Source organism: Ranitomeya variabilis, chromosome 3 (assembly GCF_051348905.1).
Source record: "Ranitomeya variabilis isolate aRanVar5 chromosome 3, aRanVar5.hap1, whole genome shotgun sequence".
NCBI classification, from domain to species: Eukaryota; Metazoa; Chordata; class Amphibia; order Anura; family Dendrobatidae; genus Ranitomeya; species Ranitomeya variabilis.
In genome coordinates this window covers 727,645,257-727,669,384 of record NC_135234.1, presented here as the reverse complement: position 1 = coordinate 727,669,384, position 24,128 = coordinate 727,645,257, and the positions used below count along the sequence as shown (strand labels likewise).

The window sequence follows — 24,128 nt, the reverse complement described above, 5'->3', positions numbered from 1 at the left end:
GGAGGAGAGAGGTAAATGTGCTGAATAGTTGTTTTGGGTTGTAGGATAGTGAAGATACAAGGTTAGTGAAATAGGTCTGTTTAGCGGAGGTGAGGGGTAATTTGAAGTCAAATGTAGCTTGTTTGAAAGCAGTGAAGTCGTCTGGCAGGCGTGTTTTCTTCCAACACCGCTCCATAACCCTGGATGCTTGTTGAAGTTTTTTTGTGAGATTGTTATGCCAAGGTTGCCTATTGGTTCTTCGCACTGTGCCATGCATGAGAGGGGCGACTGAGTCTATGGCTGATGTGAGGGTGGAGTTATAAAAAGCGGTGGCGCTGTCCGTGTCGTGGAGTGAAGATATGGAGGACAGAGGTAGAAGAGAGTCTGTGAATGTCTAGATGTGCGAGGTTTCTGCGAGGATGTGGTGATGGCTGGACATGGGGGGTGGGTGAGGAGGACAAGGATGAGAAGGTGAGTAGATGGTGGTCAGATAGGGGGAAGGGAGAGATTGTGAGGTTAGATAAGGAACAGAGGCGGGTGAAGATGAGGTCTAGTGTATGTCCGTCTGTGTGGGTGTCTGTGGAGGACCACTGAGTGAGTCCAAAGGATGAAGTAAGGGCCAGTAGCTTGGAGGCTGCTGGCTGGCGGGTGTCAGTAGGGATATTAAAGTCACCCATGATGATGGTGGGGATGTCAGCAGAGAGAAAGTGAAGGAGCCAGGTGGTGAATTGGTCGATGAAGGCAGTGGCTGAGCCCGGTGGTGGAGGAGAGAGGATTAGTGGAGCAAAAACGGTGGGGGAAATGTGAGCATGGTTAAAGAGCAGGGGAGAAAAAAAGGCAAGTAAAGTTAGAATACAGTGATTAGTCTTACCGTCTGGCTGATTTCCGGTATATTTCAGATGATACACTTAAAATATGTCACTTGAAATTATGTCACATCTGACTAAAGTCAAATCTGACCCACTCCATGCAACTTATACCATTCTAATGACCAAGAATTGAAGCCAGGTGAAACAGGGAGGGGAGGAAGGAGGTGGAGGAAAGTCCACAGCAGGGAACAATTAGCAGGTTGCAGTTAATACAAGATTTGACTACCAAAGATGGAGACAGAGGCAGGATAAGATCAAAAGATGGGGCTAGGTGTGAGGAGCACAGACATGCCAATATGCAGTCAGAAAATTTTCAGAATGATACAGGAATAAAAAGTCAGGAAAAAAGAAGCAAAGTACCACTTAGAACAGAGGGAGAGAAGTACATGGGATTCAGGGGTGCAGTAGCTATTCCAGAGGAGATTGTTCAGACGTACCAGCAGTTAGGAAAGAGGGAGAGAAGTACATGGGATTCAGGGATTATCTTCTCAGCGGACAGGTGAGGAATATTGTGGTTTATTATTTTATTTTTATTGCAGGAGACATTGGCGTCAGTGGATTAGGCATTCGGTAAGTATGGTTTAATTTAGATTTATTAATGGCGTCTGTGTCATTATTTCAAATAACAACATATCATTCTGGGTGTCTGTGTTTTTATACAATATGACTGGGTTAGTAATGGGGGCGTCTTATAGATGCCTCTCCATTACTAACCTGTGGGCTTGATGTTACCTGATAAAACAAAGGTGACATCAACACCCCCATCCATCACCCCACTTGCCACCGCTACAGGGCAGGTGGGAAGAGTGAGGCTAAGTGCCAGATTTGGCGCATCTTATAGATGAGCTTTTTTGGGGGCCTCTGAGAGCTGATGATTTTAGCTTGGGGGGCAATATCCATGGCCCCTTCCTAGGCTATGATTATCATCCCACAGCTGTCTGCTTAGCCTTTGCTGGTTAGATTTTAAAGGGGGACCCTATGTCAATTTTTTATGCGATTCCCCCTGTAAACTAGACAGTAAAGGCTAAGCAAACAGCAGTGAGCTGATATTAATAGCCTGAGAACCTTTATGGCTATTGGCTCCTTCCCAGAATATTAACATCAGCCGTCGACTTTCCCTTTGCTGGTTATGAAAATCACGCGGGAACCCATGCAATTTTTTTTCCTTCTTTTTTTTCTTTAAATTAATTAAGAGTTGCTGTTTGGTTACAGTCTATGTAGGTTCATTCTGTTAATGCTCCTACATAGGCTGGCGACAATGTGTGTTTTTGTGTATTGGCTGCACATGCGTCTTCACCACTGCAACCAATCATCAAAGAGCAAAGCAGAAGGGAAAAGGCTTTTTGGAAATTGATAGGCCTAATATATCCGGATTGCTACCACTACTCCGTTTGGCGAGGCTGATTTGGAAACAAGTGAGGAGGGTGACTCGTTTTAAGGCTGTTGTGGCTGAGATGCCGTTGTGGAATAACATGTATTTCCCGGGATTGGTGGATCACCCATCCACACAGTTCTGGATCTCGTGTGGGGTTGTTTCAGTTAATAATCTTTATGAACAAGTTACTTTAATGTCATTTGAACAGCTTCAGACTAAATATGGTATTCCGAGGTCCCAGTTTTTTCGTTTTTTACAACTTAGGTCGGCAATACAGTCGCACTTACGTGGGGTAAATACTGGGCAAATGATATCATCCTTCCCATTAATAGGTATCCTTAAATCCCAGGGACCCCGTGGTCTTATTTCCGCATTGTACACACATATGCTATCTGTAAGTGCTGACTCCACTTTGTTGGCAGTTAAGGAAAAATGGAAGACATTAATTCCTGATCTTCATGAGGAGGACTGGGAGATGGTTTTGGAGTCCCCAATGGGGGTGTCGCCCTCGGCCAATAATAAAATGATTCAATTGTATATAATACATCAATCATATTTAACACCGACACGATTATTTAAAATGGGGTGGGCTAACACCCCAGAGTGTCTGAGATGTCATGCCGCAGAGGCTAATTTTACGCACATGATCTGGGGATGTCCAATCATTCAGTCCTTTTGGAACAAAATAATCTCGTTATTGTCCTCCCTTGTTCAGGTACCTGTTCCCCTCAACCCACTAGTTTGCCTATTCGGGGTGTTAGAGGAGGAGATATGGGGACATCACACCCAAATTTTCTTAAAGGAGATACTGTTTATGGCACGGAAGGTATTGGCCTTGTGTTGGATGGGGGGTACTCGCCCGTCTCTTAGGGCTTGGATTGACTTAATTAATTCAATAATACCTTACGAGCGCACTCTATATCAGAACAGGGGCTGCCTAGGAAAGTTCAATAAGATCTGGGATGTTTGGAATTCATCATAGTCCACTATGTCGATGCGCAGCAGATAGTCCGATTCCGTCGTGATAAATGATAAGGTAGGAATATGTCATGCATCATGCCTTGATTCACTGCTAATTGTGGTGGGGAGGGTTATTGGCGGCAAGTTAAAGGTTTTTGGTTTTTTTTGGGGGGTGGGGGTTCTCCCCTTTTTATTTTGTTTTATTATTTTTGTTTTTTGTCTAGGTTGTATTAAGGTTAGTGCAAATATTCAAACATAATATATTATTTTCAATTTCATCGGACCGGGCATAGATAATTATATTTGCATTATGAGGATATTCTTCCTTTGTAATCACCTGTATTCTCTTTATAAATATGACATGATGTGAATGTATCGGCTCGGCTGTATGTAAACATATGTGTTTTATCTTTTTTTTTCCTGCTGATTAATAAACGAATTTAAAAAAAAAAGAAGGGAAAAGGCATCGCTGGTTTCAGCGGCTTGTGCCGTCTACGTTGATAGAGCCACTAAGCTCAGTGATTGACTACAGCAGTTATAAGCGCTGTAGATGTGATGTCACTGCTGCGGTCAGTCATCAAAGAGAAAAGGAGACGCATCGCTGGGCTCAATGATAGAGCCGCTGAGCCCAGTGATTGACTGCAGCCATTATAAGTGCTATACATGTGATGTCACTGCTGCAGTCAATCATCAAAGACCAGAAGAGCAGAGTAGAGGCATCGCTGGAACTAGCAAGGGGAGTAAACGAGAATTTATTTTATGTTTGTCCCTATAGAGTAATAATAGTCAAGAGGACAACCCCAGAAAAACATCATCAAAGATGGAAATCTTCAGGCTCTACATTAGGTAGAACACATCCGAGAAGATTCACTTGGCAAAATGTGCCAAGATCCTGTGCCAAGAAGTGAAATACATGCTGTCAGCCACAATCCATCATGTGATTTAGGCCTTATTAGACCCTTCTGAAAAGTGGGTGGCTTCAAAGGAGCCATAAAATGCAGCAGATTTATTGACGGCACGCAGCACTGTTTTTTTTTGCAGAATACTGGTGTAAAACAAGTGAGTGGTGTAAGAAAGACAAAAGAGTAGCGGGCCTATCCAGCTGCATCAGATCTGCTCCACTGGTGGCATTTTCTGCCAATGTGATCAACATGTAAGCAGTATAAATCCAGGGAGGGCTTTAAGGGGGTCTCTGGCACCACTCACGTCTGCTTCAGAGAAGTGCAGATGATGGATGCACAATACCTGCCATGTCATCCGTGCCACTCACCTCCCAATAAGTAAGATGCCCCGGAGAATCCTTTTCATTTTTTTCTAGCATTTTTTTTAAACTGACTGTACAAAAATAGAAAAGCATGGCGGCAATCCCCCAGAAAACCATTGTTTCTAGTCCTGCTGTTCTGCTCTATTAAAGTGAATGGGATCGAGTTCTATGAACAGGCGTTACACTTTATCACTTTTTTTGGGGGGAAGAGAGCAACCCCTCTTTTTTCTGCATGCATCCCCTCTCAGGCGTACATCAATTTTATTTGCACTGTTGCTTTACAGTGCTGGGGTCCTGGGTTCAAATCCCACCGAGGACAACATCTGCAAGGAGTTTGTATCTTCTCCTGTGTTTGATGGGTTTTCTCCGTATTCTCCGGTTTCATCCCACACTCCATGGGCATACAATTAGGGAATCTAGACTGGGAGCCCCATCGGGGGAACCGTGATGATAATGTCTGTAAAGCGCTGTGGAATTAATGGCGAGTGAGATAATATATAAAACTTTGTAATATGTTATTAGGGGAACTTCGGCAGCACTTTCCTGGAGAGTCTACAGACTCGGGTAATGCTCACAAACCTCACTCAGTCGCTGAAAAAAGTTTTACTTGTGTCTTGCCCGGGAGGAGGGAGATGCAGCTGCAGTAAGAAATGGCATGCTGTAAGAGGGGAGACAATCCTACCAATCCGGTCGCCTCCAGTGTGAACATTTATGCCGTGTCCAAAGAAGGAGACCAAAGCTTAGAGACGTATCATAGTCCGGAATTTGTAAATGCCATTTAGGGATATGAAATGTTAATGTTCAAGGAAGACGAATCATTCTTTCTTTTTTTTGGGTCAATTAAGCCGTAGCACTTAAAGGTGAAACAATGGCATTTCTCCTGTCAGGGCGATCATCTAGACTGACATCATAGTTCACACTATGATTAGACGTAGCTACTGGGAGCAGGCAGCGACATGATCTGTACATGGCACATATCAGGCCCCGAGCAAATCAGCGTAATTAATGGCTGGAACGTCTTAATCCCCTTCTCTGACTTGTTGCATCTGCCCGGTGTTGTATAGACTGTCATGAGCCAGTATTACCTGTAATGTAAGCTGATGGTGCACCTTCTGCCTCCGGCGGTCATTTTTCTCTGGAAATGTAGTATCCTACTTGGTATAGAACAAAGCCCAGATCATTCACCAGCCGGGACCATAGCGTCTCTAACATGCGGTGTACAAGTGTTTGCATTCACACCTTCATGACGGCACAGCAATCCATGGAGATGAATGTGTAAGATGATAAAAAAAATATATATATTTTTTTTTTTTCTTCCAGAATTGACACCACTTTTGTCAGCAGATCATTCCTGGTATTGCAGCCAATGCTCAAAGGGGTCCTGCTTTTGGAAATTGGCCTGTCCCTTTTTCTAATCTCAGACACCTCACAATAGTTGAGCCTGTATGTATTGGTGGTACGTCCACACAGGATGTAGATTCATCAGAAAAAAAATCCACAACAAATCCAAATCCAACAAAATTTGCTTGAGTCACTTGTGGTTTTTCGCCATATGGATGGCAAAGGGTGAAATCCACAGTAAACATTTGGCAAACTGCAGATATTTTTTTTTTTTCATTTTTACACTGTACTTGGTAAAATCTCATTCACCTTGTTGGCATTGTAATAATAAGCTGCAGATTTTCCGCTTGGAAAATATAGTGAAAATAATCTGCAGGTTATCTTCCCCATGTGAATAGTCCCTTGGTAGCACTGGCATTTTATACACTATAGATGTATAGAAGATTTCTAATCTTCTCAGTGCGATCCAATTCTGTTTACAACCTCCCACGTCCACTTGCAGGATGTTTCCCTAAATTTGACCTAACCTGAGATGTATGGCACAAGGTGGAAATAAGACAATACTTTCCAGGGATGCCATGCTGGCCATCAATCACCCAGAAGCTCCATGTTACCTATAAATGTGTACTTCTGTGAAGACTTTGGACTTCGAGAAAATGTTGAACTCCGAGAAAACGTTGGACTCCGGAGAAAACGTTGGACTCCGGAGAAAACGTTGGACTCCGGAGAAAACGTTGGACTCCGGAGAAAACGTTGGACTCCGGAGAAAACGTTGGACTCCGGAGAAAACGTTGGACTCCGGAGAAAACGTTGGACTCCGGAGAAAACGTTGGACTCCGGAGAAAACGTTGGACTCCGGAGAAAACGTTGGACTCCGGAGAAAACGTTGGACTCCGGAGAAAACGTTGGACTCCAGAGAAAACATTGGACTCCGGAGAAAACGTTGGACTCCGGAGAAAACGTTGGACTCCGGAGAAAACGTTGGACTCCGGAGAAAACGTTGGACTCCGGAGAAAACGTTGGACTCCGGAGAAAACGTTGGACTCCGGAGAAAACGTTGGACTCCGGAGAAAACGTTGGACTCCGGAGAAAACGTTGGACTCCGGAGAAAACGTTGGACTCCGGAGAAAACGTTGGACTCCGGAGAAAACGTTGGACTCCGGAGAAAACGTTGGACTCCGGAGAAAACGTTGGACTCCGGAGAAAACGTTGGACTCCGGAGAAAACGTTGGACTCCGGAGAAAACGTTGGACTCCGGAGAAAACGTTGGACTCCGGAGAAAACGTTGGACTCCGGAGAAAACGTTGGACTCTGACTCTCTCTGACTTCCATAATCAGAAGTGGACATGTCTGTGAGTGTAAATGACTTGATATCGTGTCAGATTATATCACTTAACGCTGTGCTAGAAAAGTTAAAGCCATTTTCAGAAAACCCCTCCTTTTTGGCTGCAGTTTGTTTTGTGAGAAACAAGCTTTGCTTTACTCACCCTCCCGGGTTCAGCACTGAGTCCTCCACCATGGCTCCTGGTGTCTGTGGTTGTCTCGAGTGCTAATGTCACATCAACAGCACTGTAGTCAATCAGTGACCTCATCGGCTCTGCCCAAGAAGACCGCACGAGCCGCTGAGGTCAGATACTGGCTGCAGTGCAGACACCAAGACCGGCAGCGGAGACTCAGTGCTAAACCTGGGGATGGTGAGTAAGGCAATAAAAAAAAACAGGTTCTGGGTTCAACTCGATGGAATTGTCTTCTTTCAACCTTAGAACTGTGAACTAGAAACAATCGGCAGCTGGAGAAGAGGGGTTTTCCTAAACCTAAAACCCCTTTATAGTGGTGGACCCTTCTGTAAGTATCAGATTTTATTGTTAATTCTCTAGTTTCTCATGAGCCCCCAGGGTCAGTGGGGGTTTTGGGCAGGCTGCACAGGCGCAGCTGTTCACTCCTGTATCCCTTCTACTACACTGTCGCTAAAGTAATGCACACTAATGTAACCGACGGAGAAGATGGCACCTAAGGCACACACGGACTGGCACCTGAACAGTATTGACATCTTACATTTACATGAATGTGTGGGATAATGGACAGCATGGAGGCTCAGTGGTTAGCACTGTTGCTTTGCAGCGTTGGGGTCCTAAGTTCAAATCCCACCAAGGTCAACATCCTCAAGGAGTTTGTTTGTTCTCTGTGTTTGCTGGGTTACCTCCAGGTTTTCCAGTTTCCTCCCACACTCCAAAGACATACTGATAGGAAAGAAACAAAACCTATAGAAAAATGGCCTAAATCAATGGCACTCCCAAACATATAAACAAATCCAACTAGAGCTGGAAGCATTAGCCATGAAATAAAATTAATCAACTTTATTTGAAAAATACAAAAAGGAGTAAATGAAATTAAAAAAGGAGTACATGTCCAAGACTTGCCCCATCACATTTTCATATCTTGGCTTTGGTGAAGTTATATACATACCTATACTTGGAATCTGAGCAGTGAGCTACTTGATATTTTTGACAGTTACTGTTTGTAGATAGGTCACATTAGCTGATTATATGTAGGGTTTATGGTGTTGCCAGGCAGCAAATATTGGACATGTACTCCTTTTTTTAATTTCATTTACTCTATTTTGTATTTTTCCAATAAAGTTGATTAATTTTATTTCATGGCTCATGCTTCCGGCTCTAGTTGTATTTGTTAATAGGAAATAAAGATTGTGAGCCCCAATGGGGACAGTGATGATGATGACGGTAAAGCGCTGTGGAAGATGATATCACTATATAAGTGAGTAAAATAAATTAATAACACTGCTTAGCTTCCCAGTATGTTGCCTTATTGAGTGAGAGGGATATATTTTTCGGACTATAAGACGCACCGGACCAAAAGACTCACCTAGGTTTTAGAGGAGGAAATTAGGAGAAAAACTTTAAGCAAAAAATGTGGTCAATTCTTTACTCAATATCCCCTATCCTAGTGTATATGTTCCCCTTCATCCCCATCCTGATACACATGGCCCCCTCATCCCTATCCTTGTATGCATGGCTCCTCATCCCTATCTTGGTATGCATGGCTCCTCATCCCTATCCTGGTATGCATGGCTCCTCATCCCTATCCTGGTATGCATGGCTCCTCATCCCTATCTTGGTATGCATGGCTCCTCATCCCTATCCTGGTATGCATGGCTCCTCATCCCTATCCTGGTATGCATGGCTCCTCATCCCTATCTTGGTATGCATGGCTCCTCATCCCTATCCTGGTATGCATGGCTCCTCATCCCTATCCTTGTATGCATGGCTCCTCATCCCTATCCTGATATACATGGCCTCCTCATCCCTATCCTGGTATGCATGGCTCCTCATCCCTATCTTGGTATGCATGGCTCCTCATCCCTATTCTGGTATGCATGGCCCCCTCATCCCTATCTTGGTATGCATGGCTCCTCATCCCTATTCTGGTATGCATGGCACCCTCATCCCTATCCTGTTATGCAGGGCCCCCATCTCATTGTAGTATGCATGGCCCCATCCATATTCTGGTATGATTGGCCCCCATCCCAGTCCTGGTACGCATGGCCCCATCCTTATAATTGGCCCTTACCCCCATCCTGGTATGAATGGCCAGATCAGAAAAAAAACAATCATTACAGTAACCTACCTTCCTGCGTTCCCTCGCAGCGTCTTGTTCCAGTACCAGCAGCTTTATGCTTGTAAGCAGCGCATGGCGGGGAGATCATGCGCTGCTCACAAGCAGAGCACAGCTGCCGGAATACTTACCGCTCCCCACGCCAGGACTGTGCGCAGAGATCAGTTCATTGCTCTTCCTGCTGCTTCCGGCAGTCACGTGAGCAGTGAGTATTCTGGCAGCTGTGCTCTGCTTGTAAGCAGCGTATGACGTCCCTGCCATGTGCTGCTTACAAGCTTAAAGCAGCCGCTGGCACTGGAACAAGATGCTGCAAAGGAGCGCCCAGAAGGTAAATGTAATTTTTTTTTTTTTTTAGGCTGTGTGCACACGTAGCAGATTTTTCTCGTTTTTTTCACAGTTCTTCGCTATAAAAACGCTATAAAACCGCGAAAAAAACGCTCACATTAAGCATCCTATTTAATAGAATGCAATCCACATTTTTTGTGCACATGCTGCGTTGTTTTCATGAGCGGAATCGCATTCCAGAAAAAAACGCAGCATGTTCATTATATTTGCAGAATCGCGGGTATTCCGCACACCTAGGAATACATTGATCTGCTTACTTCTCGCATGGGGCTATGCCCGCCATGCGGGAAGTAAGCAGATCATGTGCGGTTGGTACCCAGGGTGGAGGAGAGGACACTCTCCTCCACGGACTGGGCACCATATAATTGGTAAAAAAAAAAAGAATTAAAATAAAAAATCATGATATACTCACCTTCTGATGGCCCCGGAGTCTTCCCGTCTCTCAGCGGTGCACGCGGCCACTTCCGTTCCGATGGATGCTTTGTGTGAAGGACCTGCGATGACGTCGCGGTCACGTGACCGTGATGTCATCGCAGGTCCTGCACACAAAGCAGCTATAGGAACGGAAGCCGCTGAGGAGATCGGCTGCCTTCGGAAGGTGAGAATAACCATTTTTTTAATTATTTTTAACATTCTATCTTTTACTATTGATGCTGCATAGGCAGCATCTATAGTAAAAAGTTGGTCACACTTGTCAAACACTATGTTTGACAAGTGTGACCAACCTGTCAGTTTTCCAAGCGATGCTACAGATCGCTTGGAAAACGCTAGCATTCTGCAGGCTAATTATGCTTGCAAAACGCTAGTTTTTAGCAGGAATATGCATGCCAATTCCGCATGCGATATACCCACGGCAGGAGTTGCAGAATTGCCGCGGCAATTCTGCGACGTGTGCACTTAGCCTTAATGTTTTCTGATGGGGCATGCATACCAGGATAAGGGGTGAGTGGGGGCCAATCATACCAAGATGCTATTAAAGAGAAATGAATATTCATTGCCCTCCACGCCTATGGGCATGTATTGCAGTGAATATTCATTTCTCTTTACAGCGGGCACAGGAGTTAGCCCATCCGCTGGCTCCAGCCTCCTGTGACCAACTGCTCCGCTGATACCGCTCCCCCACCACAGCCAGAGCTGGTACATTCGGAGTATAAGACGCATCCCCCATTTTCCTCCACATTTTTGGAGGAAAACAGTGCATCTTATAGTCCGAAAAATGCGGTAGTTGCCACATCACTTTTCTGGTAAAGTCCTTTCCCGGTTTCTTCCAAAGATTGTGGTCAGAGATAGACACGGTGCATCCTCAAGAATCTCAAGTCCTTTGTGTCCACAATTCTACTAAATTTTGTAATAAAAATGCATTAAGAAATTATACGTTTCTTATAGTTACAGAATATTCCATGATTCATTTTTAAGCCATTTTTATCCACAATAAATGTCATTAGTGATGAGCGAGTGTACTCGTTGCTCGGGTTTTCCCGTGCATGCTCGGGTGGTCTCCAAGTATTTGTTAGTGTTTGGAGATTTAGTTTTCATCTCCACAGCTGAATGATTTACAGCTACTAGCCAGGCTGAGTACATGTGGGGGTTGCCTGGTTGCTAGGGAATCCCCACATGTAAACCAGGCAATCCCCACATGTACTCAGGCTGGCTAGTAGCTGTAAATCATTCAGCTACGGCTATGAAAACTAAATCTCCGAACACTAACAAATACTCGGAGACCACCCAAGCGTGCTCTGGAAAACCTGAGCAACGAGTATACTCGCTCATCACTAGTGGTCATCCTTTCCAGTAAATGCACCTTTCCCTGACAATAGGTGTAAGAGTCAAAGATCGCCAACCGAATCCATTAAACTTGTGCCATTATAGCTTAAGGGTGACGGATGACGCCTCATGTTTGTCTGAGTACTTCACTAGCGGCTTACAACAGCCATGAACACACAACTTTCTGCCGGCTGTTGTAACTACCATAAGGCACCTTATATTTCCTGCTTCTGAAATGCTACTGTCTTGTGACACTTTCTCAGCCCTAATCATTATCAAGCAGATAACATCTATACAGGCTCCACTTCTTTACATTTTTCCATTTTCTTTAGAAAAAGTTAATCCAAGTCACAGTATCCATGTCTGCTTTTCATATATAAAATTTGTTTGTTTTGATGCAGGCTTGGCAACTACGATTTAGTCATCTAGCAGGTTATGGTGCCAAATACTACTCCTACTTGATGTCTCGGGCGGTTGCATCCATGGTGTGGAAACAGTGCTTCATGAAAAATCCATTTGACCGGTAAGAGTTTCATTTCACCCTCAGGATTATCGTGTGTTCACATGTAAGATGCAGCAACAGATCCGGAGATGGCAGAGATGAATGTCATGTCATTGAGAAATGCAATATGAATATAATGTCATTTGTGCACGATGAATAGGTGTTGTGTTAGGACGGTGCCGTATCTCGGAAACCCCCAAAACGTGATCCGATGAATCCAGGCGCAAGCCTCCTAGGGAGACAGAAAAATAAAAGTAGGAAAGTTTTTAAAGTTTAGATTACTCCCCCCTTTCAATGATAAAATATAGAAAAAAGCATATTTGGTATCGCTATCTCCGTAAAAATCCAATCTATAACTTTTAACAATGAATTATCTTATTTTACTATTTTACACTTAAAAAAAAAAAAAATTTGGACCGCCTGACTTGTCATTTTTCTGTCATTTCTCATTACAAAATAAAATGCAATATACTTGTTATATACCGCCAAATGGTAGCAATAATAACTACAGGTCGCCATGCAAAAAAACAAGCTCTCGAACACCTCCTTCAATGGAAAAAAGTAAAGTTAAAGGTGTCAGAAACTAGCGACACAAAACCAATTTTTCTTTCCAAAGTTCTGAATTAAAAATAAATTAATAAAAAAACCTACAGGTTTGATATCACTGTAATCATACTGACGTGGAGAATTGTGCCGCCATATCATTTTTTGCAGCACATTGAGCAGCGTCAAAACAAAACTCAAAAATTAATGGCGGAAGTAAAGAAGTTATGGCTCTTTGAAGACGATAAGGGAAAAATGAAAGCGCAGAAATGAATATTGGCTGCAACGGGAATACATTAAAATAAAGAAATGGGCATCATTTAATATGGCGAGAATCGACTTACAGGACCCGGTCCAGGGGATGGATCTCTAATCTATGGCTGTCAGACGGGAGCCCTGAAAGCTTCTTTTTACTTCCCGGCATTCGCGGGTCTTCATTTGATTAGTTGGCCTGGAGCGACATCATCGGGGCAGCGCGACGCTCAGGTGATCTTGTGCCAGGCCTACTTATTGAAAGAAGACTTGCAGATGCCGGCAAGTACAAGACAGTTTTCCAGGGCTCCCGATTGACGGCCGTTGATCACTTTCCTGGCCACGTGACCGCGTCCTGCAAATTAATTCGCACCAGCTCCATTATTCAGCCATTGAACTTTCCGCCACTCTGAATCTGTTGGACCCCGGTGGTTCTCCTATGATGAGTCACCCGATCACTGCTGTCAGTCACTGGCCTGGGCGGTCATGTGCCACACATGCAATCATCATAGATGAAGTAAGGGACAGAAGTGGTCAGGGGACTGATGAACAGGACATTATCATGGCAGGACCACCATTGTGTAGGGGATTTAGAGGGCAAGTATTGCTTAGGCTTGGTGCACACTGCATCTGATCTGTGCACTTAGGCCCTGATTCATCATTTCTTTTGCGCCTCTTTTTTTGTCTAGTTTTGTGTGTTTTTCTCCTTTTTGTTGTTGTGTAGATCCAAGTTATTATTCTATTTGCGCCTTTTTTTCAGGATTATTTTATACGCGTTCTCCTGTTTTGTTTTTTGTTTTCCACTCCGTGGGCAGAGTCTAGTGATTCCTGATGTTATCACCTGATTCGTCAATTGGGCCTTTTTTTAAAAAAAAAAAGCAGCAAAATTTGGTACAATTTCCCTCCAGTGCCTCCCTGGTGTGTTTTTGAGTACGCCAACATTTTGGAGCAGCTTTTTGGTACCAAAAGTTGCAAGGGCAGTTCAAGACATGAAAAAAGCCCATATTTTGACTTTTCGTCAAGCTGATGATATATTGGCTCCAACAAAAGGCAGCTAAAAATACCACAAGATGAAAAAAAAAAAGAAAGGGACTGAAAAAGAAAACAAAATCCTGCATATGATTAATTGGGGCCTTAGACTGTAAGAAAGAAGCTTTTTCCTTATGTGTACGTTCAGCTATCATTTATTTAATACCCCAATTCACCAGGCTGAGACCGAAGGAGTATCCTTTTGGCCTCCGTCTAGAAAGCCTACTTGAGGAATGCCCTTTTGACCTCCATCTAAAAAGCCAACTTAAGGAATGCCCTTTTAGCCTCCATCTAGAAAGCCAACTTAAGGAATTCCCTTTTGACCTCCATCTAGAAAGCCAACTTGAGGAATGCCCTTTTGACCTCCATCTAGAAAGCCAACTTAAGGAATTCCCTTTTGACCTCCATCTAGAAAGCCAACTTGAGGAATGCCCTTTTGACCTCCATCTAGAAAGCCAACTTAAGGAATTCCCTTTTGACCTCCATCTAGAAAGCCAACTTGAGGAATGCCCTTTTGACCTCAATCTAAAAAGTCAACTTGAGGAATGCCTTTTTGACCTCCATCTAAAAAGCCAACTTGAGGAATGCCCTTTTGACCTCCATCTAGAAAGCCAACTTGAGGAATGCCCTTTTGACCTCAATCTAAAAAGCCAACTTGAGGAATGCCTTTTTGACCTCCATCTAAAAAGCCAACTTGAGGAATGCCCTTTTGACCTTCATGTAGAAAGCCAACTTGAGGAATGCCCTTTTGACCTCCATATAAAAAGCCAACTTAAGGAATGCCCTTTTGACCTCCATCTACAAAAGCCAACTTGAGGAGTGCCCTTTTGACCTTCACCTAGAAAGTCAACTTTATACAGATGGCCACCCCAAAAATGTGATTTTTGCATCCCAACCTTGGTCATTGTCAGACATCCACCACATAAGCCAAAAAATTGCTAAATTACTGTGTGCTTAACCTTATACCATTGTTTTATAACGTTTCCTACTTTTGGGTAGAATTTGTAAAATTTTTGAAAACCCCTTACATGTCAGTGAGTGAAGGTGAGATTGTCCCCGTGTGGGATCCTGAGCATGCCGGTGTTGGTAACCGAAAATGTCTTGTCTGCAGGGTGATGGGAGAACGATATCGCAAGGAGATGCTGGCACACGGAGGAGGAAAGGAGCCTACGCTCATGGTGGAAGGTAAAGTAAAGGCTGAGCTGTTTGATGTCTGCGCCCTTCACTAAGTGATTAGATAGATCCCCCGTAAAGCATCTCCAGAGACTCCCATATTACAGAGCACAATGCTCTCCTTTCCAGGAGTAATGACAATTGCCAGTTGTGTGTTACTGGTTGGGGTGCATCCATGCTCAGTATGACGCTGACCCTATCAGACGGTCAGCCCTGACAGCATGAGAAATGGTGACAGAAATATTCGGGAGGAATAATAGAGGAATATCACAATACAGAGTTATACGGTATTCATTTTTTTTTATCGCCTCATATGCAGTTTTCAGCCTAATAAATGATTTTTCTCTTGTGGGAGTGTCCCTCCCGGTAATATAGGCTGGATGACAGCTCTGTATGTACCCAGGGTGCCTCTGTCTTATCCTGCAGTTCTTCTCCATGTGCCTTCTCTCCTTGTTTCTGTGTCTCTATCTTCTTGAGACTTAAATAGATTCGCTCACCAGGTTTTTGCTCCCTCCAGAGTTGCATGATGTAGGGGCAAAAAGCTATAATCCACCAGTGTTTCACTTACTTTACTGGGTGCTGCTGTTTTTATTAAAAATGGTTTTACCTGTTGCAGATCTGCCAGTTCTCTGAATGCTGAGCCCTTTATAACCCCGCCCACACCACTGATTGGCAGCCTTCTGTGTACACTGCCAATCCGTGGTGGGGGCGGGGTTGGACTACCTAGCAGCAGCAGGCCAAGTAGTCCTCTAATGATAATATCCTGCTGATAAAACAATGATTAAAAATAAAACTACAGCAAGTAGCCCAGTAAGTGACACATCGTTGGAATCAGAGTCTCTGCCCCTACATTATGCTGCTCTTCAATAAGGTAGTGAAAAATTGGTGACAGATTCCCTTTAAGATACTTTCTACATTTTTAAAGAAGACTAATTAGAAAGTTGATTAACTTTGCAGTGAAGAAGCAGATGAGCGATATAAAGCATTGTGTGAATGTTCACCTTCGCCTTTCAGGCGGTCATCCTATGGTTTTATAGGCAGGAAACCTTGGAGACCTCTATTTTTTTTGGGGGGGGGCATTATCCCGCATATTGTCTTCCAGTTCACTCTCATTGATTATTTTGCAGCCGGCGCTGATGTGATATCTGCCAGTCGTAGCGCTCACTTATAGTTATGTTGTGTCCCGGTGCTGTTGAACTTTTTAGTTTAAAGTGCAGGAAGCCTTTGATGGATTTCCTCACATTCCTGTGCACATTTTCTGGCTGCCGCTTGCTCCTGTCTATCTCCTCCGACATCTGCTCTTCCTGTTATGTTTTATGTGAACTTTAAATTTAGGCTTTTTTTTTTTTTTTTAAATCCCCTCTCGTCCAACCGTTCTACCCAAAAAGTATGCTTATCTGCTATTATAGGTTTTTGCAACCCCATCTGAGAGAAGCTAGTGTCCGAGACCCTGATTTCAGCAATGTGTCTCTTACTGGGCTGCTTGCTGCACTTTTGCTAAATAAACTGTTTTCTCTGCTGCAGACTTAGCAGTTCTCTGAATGCTGAGCTCTGTATAACCCCGCCCACACCTCTGATTGGTAGCTTTCTGTCAGTGTACACAAAAAGCTGCCAATCAGTGACGGGGGGTGGGGTTATACAGAGCTCATGAATATGGAGGACTACATGTCCGCAGGTTTACTAGTCCTGTAATGTAATATGCTCCCAATAACAGTCATTTTATAAAGAACTACAGCAAGCAGCCCAGTAAGTGACACATTACTGAAATCAGGATCTCTGCCCCTACATTATGCTGCTCTCAGATAAGGTGGTGTTGTTTTTGCAGACACTTCTGATGTCCACTATGTAAGAAGTATTTACCCCCAATTACTGGGCAGACACATTGCTTTCTGGGATCAGTTGTGTTCCTCTGCATGCCAAGAATATGGCAACAAGGCATTCTTATGTCATACACTGGGTGCATGGGGGGCAATGGACACACTGAATATGTGCAAAAGAAAGAAAGTGTAAGCAAAATGTAACTTGTTCATACTGCAAAATGGTTGAACATCTTTTTTTATATAAGAAACTTATTTATTTTTAAGTGATTATAGTCTTTCTATTCGTACTGTAAGATCCCTTAGTTTTTAAAGGGAATCTGCCACTAGGTTTTTGCTATGTAATCTGACAGCAGCATGATGTAGGGACTGAGACCCTGATTCCAGCGATGTATCGCTTAGTTTGCTGGGTGGAGCAGATGTGATACAATCACAGTTTTCTCTGCAGAGCTCGGAATGCTGAGCTCTGTATAACCCCGCCCACACCACTGATTGGCAGATTTCTGTGCACATCAGAAACCACATGGATCACACGACATGTAGGTCGCATTTAGATAACAAAGTGTTGTTCATAAACAATGTAATAAAAATCAACACTTTATTGTTTCAGTATAAAATGATATACATAATATTTAATTGGGTGCCTCAAGCCAAACTACCTGCATGTGATCTATGTGGTTTCTAGTGTGATGGAGTGTTGCCCTCTCCAGAGGTGACAGAGGGAGTTTGGGTAGTATGTTAATTTTTGTGTACATTGTATATTTACAGCAAGCTGATAATTAGTGCTGGGGCGAGGTTGGACCAGGAGGCACTGGACACCTAGTCCTGTAGTGATAATCTCCTGCTGATAAAACTCTGATTATAATGAAACAGAAAGACGCAGCCCAGTAAGTGACACAACCCTGTAAACAGGGTCCTTGCTCTCAGCTTACATAGCAAACACCTGGCCTTTTGACATGTCCCCTTTCAATGTTAAGCTCCAAATCAAGTCCTGAATATTTTGCTTCAGAGAGTATATATTTTAAAAAATAAAATAAAATAATGCCTCCTGCTTTAAAATAATGAAATAAATTATAGTCTCCCTCCTTGATTGGCTGGCTCACTGGCTGAGGTGGGTCACCGCTGCACCCTGTGATTGGCTCAGTAGGCATTCCCTCCCCCCCCCCCACATTTCCAGAGTCAGGTACTAAACAAGGAAGACCGGTGGGGACCAAAAAGCGAGATGGGAGCCGCGAGGGACCGAAGAGGGTGAATGTCAGTTCTTTTATTATTTTCAAGTCTGAGGCATTAAAGAATTTGGCCTGAACAGATTTAATGGTCTTGGATCTAAGCAATATCCAGAACCTTGTAAGTCCTCTATAGTCTCGGAATGTTACATCTGTATGTACTTCTGGATTCCAAGTGATGATCCACATCACATATACATTACCTACTGGTTGTCCACCTGTGGGTCACGCGGTAATAATTGCTTATTTTATAGTCTTCTAATCTAGTGAGGACTCTATGGTTGCCCTATGCGTTGTCTCGTCCATTATCTGCTTTCTTTTGTTCTCTGGGGTTGTTTCTTTGTATTATACCCACTAATAGGAAATGAACACTTGTTTGGCCCCAATAAAATAAAAAAACTATACTCCCCTCCTGTGCTGGCGCCGTTCCGGAGCTCTGACGCGGTGTTGTGACACGTGGTGCCCGCTGCCCAATCAGCGCTGGCTCCGCCTTTGTATGGGTTGAGCAGGAAGAGGAAGTCAAAGATTAGCTGCAGCCCGGACTTCCTCTTCATGTGCAGTCCGGTCGAAGATGGGAACCACGTGTTATAACACCGCAGAAGAACCCCGGCACCTCGGGAATGGCGCCAGCACTGGAGGTGAATACAGGTTTTTTTATTTTATCGGGGCCAAACATTTAGTTCTAGAAAGGGCTGTCCTATCTCTGGACAATCCCTTTAAGAAAAATAAAAGCACATCTTTATTTTGGGGATTTGTCTAAGGCAGCATTTGTGTTTTAGTCCACATACGGACTGTGATTTCCAGACCGGCCGCGATCACAAATACAACAGCCTCACATACGCCTACCAAATTCTTTAGTTCAGGTAAGGAGACCTACGGCCAATCCAGAAATCACAGTCCGTATCCGGTCTGTAAACCACGAACATGTAATGTTTATGTTTCGCAAAAGTAGGAGTTAGAAGCTGCTGATCCCAGGTCTAGATAATCATTAGTCAGATTTGATTCATCAAGGGTAAGGCCCCTTTCATACATCAGTTTTTTGCCGTCAGTTACAATCCGTAGGCTTGACGGATCCATCGCAGATAGTGAAAAACTGGTGCGACGGAACCGTTTTTTCACGGTTCTGGCTAATTGGATCCTAAAAAATAATCGGAGCATGCTCGGTTTAAAAAAACGTAATCCGTTGCCAGATTCCGTCATTTGACGGATCCGGCGCCCATAGGCTTTCATTCGAGCAAACGACAGACGGCAACGGATCCATCCGTTTTTTCGACGTACACAAAAAAACGTTACTTTGTTGTCTCCGGCCGCCGGACAAACAATTTTCGAACGATCTGTTGAACGACGGATGAAATGTGAGGCCATCCGTCGCTAATACAAGTCTATGAGAAAAGAACGGATCCGGCGTCATCAGTCTCTAGATCCAAAACACAACAGAGTGTGGAGGGCACCAACCACAATAATTTAAGAGATTAGAGGGGCTCAACCCAAAGTATGTCACAAATACATGTGAACGAAAAAAAGAAAAGAGACATACTAAACTGGGGAACACCCAAAAAGATCCATATCAGAAATAACTAGAAATCATCAATATTTATTAAAGTCCAAAACACAAACACAATTATAAAAACATTTAAAAACCATAACACACAGACCCCATAATGAGGCAGACACCCCCCAGGACTAAACCAACAATATTGGAAGTATTATAATAAAAGCGATACATGGCAGGCCTGACAAGGCAAATAGCTATAAGCTATAAAGAAATGAATACAGTCAATAAAGATCAGTTTATAATAACACCAGCCCCCATTTTTAATAATAAAGGGATCACCTATATCTGTATACACTGGTGAAATACCAGTAGAAAAATGACCAACCGGACTCACCTAAATGGTTGTGATAATTCAGACTGCTACTAAAAGGAGTTATAGCTCACAAAACCAGATAATCAAAAACCACCATGATAGGAGGATGAGAAAAGCCGGCCTATCCAAGATCTATACAAACCAAGGCAGGAAGGTCCTGGGAGGGTCAAAGACCCAACGCGTGTCGCCACAAGAGTGGCTTCATCAGGGGTAAAAAATAGTGATAGAGGACTTTAACTGCTTCTCTATATATACGGTACCTAAGTGATCTGGTCGCAAACAGCTGGGAGCCGCGTGTGGCATGCTTATCAAGATGCCGGCGTCATAACACAGTGTGCAGATGGAGCGACGGGTATACCAAGATGGACGGCCGGAATAGTATTGCACATGCACAGAACATGCTGACCCGGAAAGGAAACAAGTTAATCCGGGTCTTGTTCCCATGAACCGCTGACGATAGTCAGCGCCTGCGCAGAAGGGGCGGAAGCGGTTACTTGTCAATGCATGAATGCTTGTAAAGTATACAAAATAGCTGAAAGTGAGTGTGAACATAACAGCACAGCAACCCCTGTAACTGGCACATCAATAAGGAGACAAAAGACTGAGTAGTTTGAATATTAAGGATGGTAAAGAATACGCCCAGAAAATAGAAAAGGCGCATGCTCAGAAAGCACCAGCAAAAAAAGGGGGAAAAAGCCGCTCAGAGTAAACGACGCATGCGTGGGTGGTAGATAATAAAAACCACACCTATTCAAGTGCCTCAAGTTCCCCTATACATATGTGCGTGTATGTACACACATACACAAATAGTTTAAAGGACACAAACACATCAACATGAATCAACACATTGCTACTACCCCCACCAACGCTTACCCCACACATACACCTCCAATATGCTGAAGAAGATGAAATGAATACAAAAAAAAAAAATATATATATATATAAAAAAAATATAATATATATAAATAATAATAAATGAAAAAATAATAGTAAATAGGTAGGTCACACCATTATATCACTGCATGCAGAGCTATCTCCAACACCAAGAGGAGTAAACTTCTGGTAAGGTAGGTATGGCGACAAGCACAAAGGCATGCCAGGAATATGGCCCACCAGATGAAGAATTTTTAGTAAACCCACAAGCACATTACCTATATCAATAACCAGTTTGATGGCATGATCCTTGAATAAAAACCCAACAACCTGAGTGGATGGTATGCCCTAAGGGTAAGTATAAATGAGGAGAAATACTCTGAACATCATGTTATAACAAACTCAGGACGCTATGCTGTAAGAAAATATATATCTAGATGCAGATATATATATATAAACATCTGTATATGCATAGCGAAAGGACCCATCAAAAAATGCATTATCACCCCGACTCTGTCATTAATAGAGCTCCGGTTGGTCATTTTTTTAAAAATTACAAAACTATACAAATAAGGAAAACAATATACGAAAAAGGATATAAACAGCAAACATGAATCAAACAATACAAAACGATGACAAAAATAGTGCATGTGTACACTGACTCCCATATAGATGAAAAAGGGCAGCTATAGTTGTTTATAGTGCCCAGTAAAGAGCAACTCTTCATTGAGACCTTTAGGTGAAAGGCTTTGTAAATTGAAAATCCACTTGCTTTCATAGCGGAGAAGCAGATTATGTAGATCACCACCCCTAATGTTCATTTTAACAGTCTCTAGACCCATAATTTTGAAGCTGGATGTTCTTCCCTGGTGCTGGTCCAAGAACTGCGTGGCAACAGATGTTAAAGTCTGGTTTTTTGCTCGATCTCTCTGTGCTGTTGAAATATTAGAAAGGTGTTGTTGAATCCTTCTCCTTATTTCCTGGGTAGTCTGACCAACATAGACCATAGGGCAATCACAGAAGATAGCGTATACTACGTTACGCGATTTACAGTTGAAAAATTCCCTTGGTCGGATCTGAAAGGAGAGAGTGGAGATAAAGTATCCGTCTTGTGCAATCATATACTGACAGATGTTGCAGTTCCCACACGGATAAGAGCCAAAAATTCTATTGCCACGATTTAATCTTATGGTAGGGCGCTGGTAGTGGCTATGGCATAAATTATCCCTCAGATTTTTAGCCCTCCTGGCTACCAAACAGGGAGAATGAGACACAAATGGGATGGTTCTTTTATCGCTCATCAAAATACCCCAATTGCGATCCAATAATTCCCGAATATCCGACCACTGATTATTAAAGGTGGTGAACAGTGGAAGGGGACGAGGGGCATCATGTACCTTCTTTGTGAAAAGATCACTTCTCTCTTGTCGGCATGCATTCTGGAAGGCAGCTGAGGGTAGCCCCTTTTCCTGAAGCGATCAGACAGGTCCTTAGAATGTTGTAGGAATTAATCATCCTTACTACAGTTTCTTCTAAGCCGGAGAAATTGACCTTTTGGGATGCCATTCTTAAGATGGTAGGGGTGGAAGCTTGTAAAGTGGAGGAGACTATTTGTTGCAGTGTCTTTGCGAAACAGAGTACAAATGATACCTGCTTGCTCTATAGACAATCTGACATCCAAGAACTCGATCGACGAATCTGAAATAATGGAAGTCAATTTGATATTAAGTAAATTACAGTTAAGATCTTCAATAAACTGATTACAGTCTTCCATTATGTCAGATATTTTCAGATCTTAAGAATACCGTCCATCTTGGTATACCCGTCGCTCCATCTGCACACTGTGTTATGACGCCGGCATCTTGATAAGCATGCCACACGCGGCTCCCAGCTGTTTGCGACCAGATCACTTAGGTACCGTATATATAGAGAAGTAGTTTAAGTCCTCTATCACTATTTTTTACCCCTGATGAAGCCACTCTTGTGGCGACACGCGTTGGGTCTTTGACCCTCCCAGGACCTTCCTGCCTTGGTTTGTATAGATCTTGGATAGGCCGGCTTTTCTCATCCTCCTATCATGGTGGTTTTTGATTATCTGGTTTTGTGAGCTATAACTCCTTTTAGTAGCAGTCTGAATTATCACAACCATTTAGGTGAGTCCGGTTGGTCATTTTTCTACTGGTATTTCACCAGTGTATACAGATATAGGTGCTCCCTTTATTATTAAAAATGGGGGCTGGTGTTATTATAAACTGATCTTTATTGACGTTATTCATTTCTTTATAGCTTATAGCTATTTGCCTTATCAGGCCTGCCATGTATCGCTTTTATTATAATACTTCCAATATTGTTGGTTTAGTCCTGGGGGGTGTCTGCCTCATTATGGGGTCTGTGTGTTATGGTTTTTAAATGTTTTTATAATTGTGTTTGTGTTTTGGACTTTAATAAATATTGATGATTTCTAGTTATTTTTGATATGGATCTTTTTGGGTGTTCCCCAGTTTAGTATGTCTCTTTTCTTTTTTTCGTTCATCAGTCTCTAGATCCGTTTTTTTTCCCAAAATTCTACGGATTGCAACTGATAGCAAATAACTGATGTGTGAAAGGGGCCTAAAAATATAATCTGGTTGTGAGGCCCTCCGAACTCCCACCAGATCTCTATGGAAGCTGAAGGATCGTAATACCATAGGCCTGATAATTATAATTGGAGGGATGTGGTCGGAACAGTGGTCCAGGACAAGGCTGTCTGAAGGACCTGTGTTCCTTCCTCCTTCTTACCAGCTGTTGTAAGGCTACTTTCACACTAGCGTCGTACGACGCACGACGAATAGCGTCGTTGCGACGTACCGACGCTAGCAGTGAATGCGCCGCACAACGGGGGCAGCGGATGCTGTTTTTCAACGCATCCGCTTGCCCCATTGTCAGGTGCGGGGAGGCGGGGGTGAAGTTCCGGCCGCGCATGCGCGGTCAGAAAAGACGGGAACGACGCACCAAAAAACGTTACATGCAACGTTTTTTGGTGGCGACGGTCCGACGCAACCGTCACACAACGGTTGCGACGTGTGGCAATGCGTCGCTAATGCAAGTCTATGGAGAAAAAACGCATCCCGCAAGCACTTTTGCAGGATGCGTTTTTTCTACAAAACGACGCATAGCGACATGCAGTGCACGACGCTGGTGTGAAAGTAGCCTAATGTGATATGATTGTGTGTAACATATATTCGTGCTTGTTTCTAGTGTGTGAGTTAGAGAAGGTCACATTGAAGCTTTGCTCATTTTGAAAACAAGCAACCAGTCCTTGCACCAATGCTATGA

General features: G+C 43.3%; 1 protein-coding gene across 1 annotated transcript in view; it reads left to right on the top strand.

Annotated features, from left to right (window-relative positions):
- Positions 1-24,128, top strand: part of MIPEP (mitochondrial intermediate peptidase) — a 149,243-nt gene that overhangs the window by 88,597 nt on the left and 36,518 nt on the right. The window contains exons 17-18 of the mRNA XM_077298398.1: positions 11,932-12,053; positions 14,968-15,041. Coding sequence (XP_077154513.1) covers positions 11,932-12,053; positions 14,968-15,041 — 196 coding nt within the window. The remainder of the gene's footprint in view (positions 1-11,931; positions 12,054-14,967; positions 15,042-24,128) is intronic.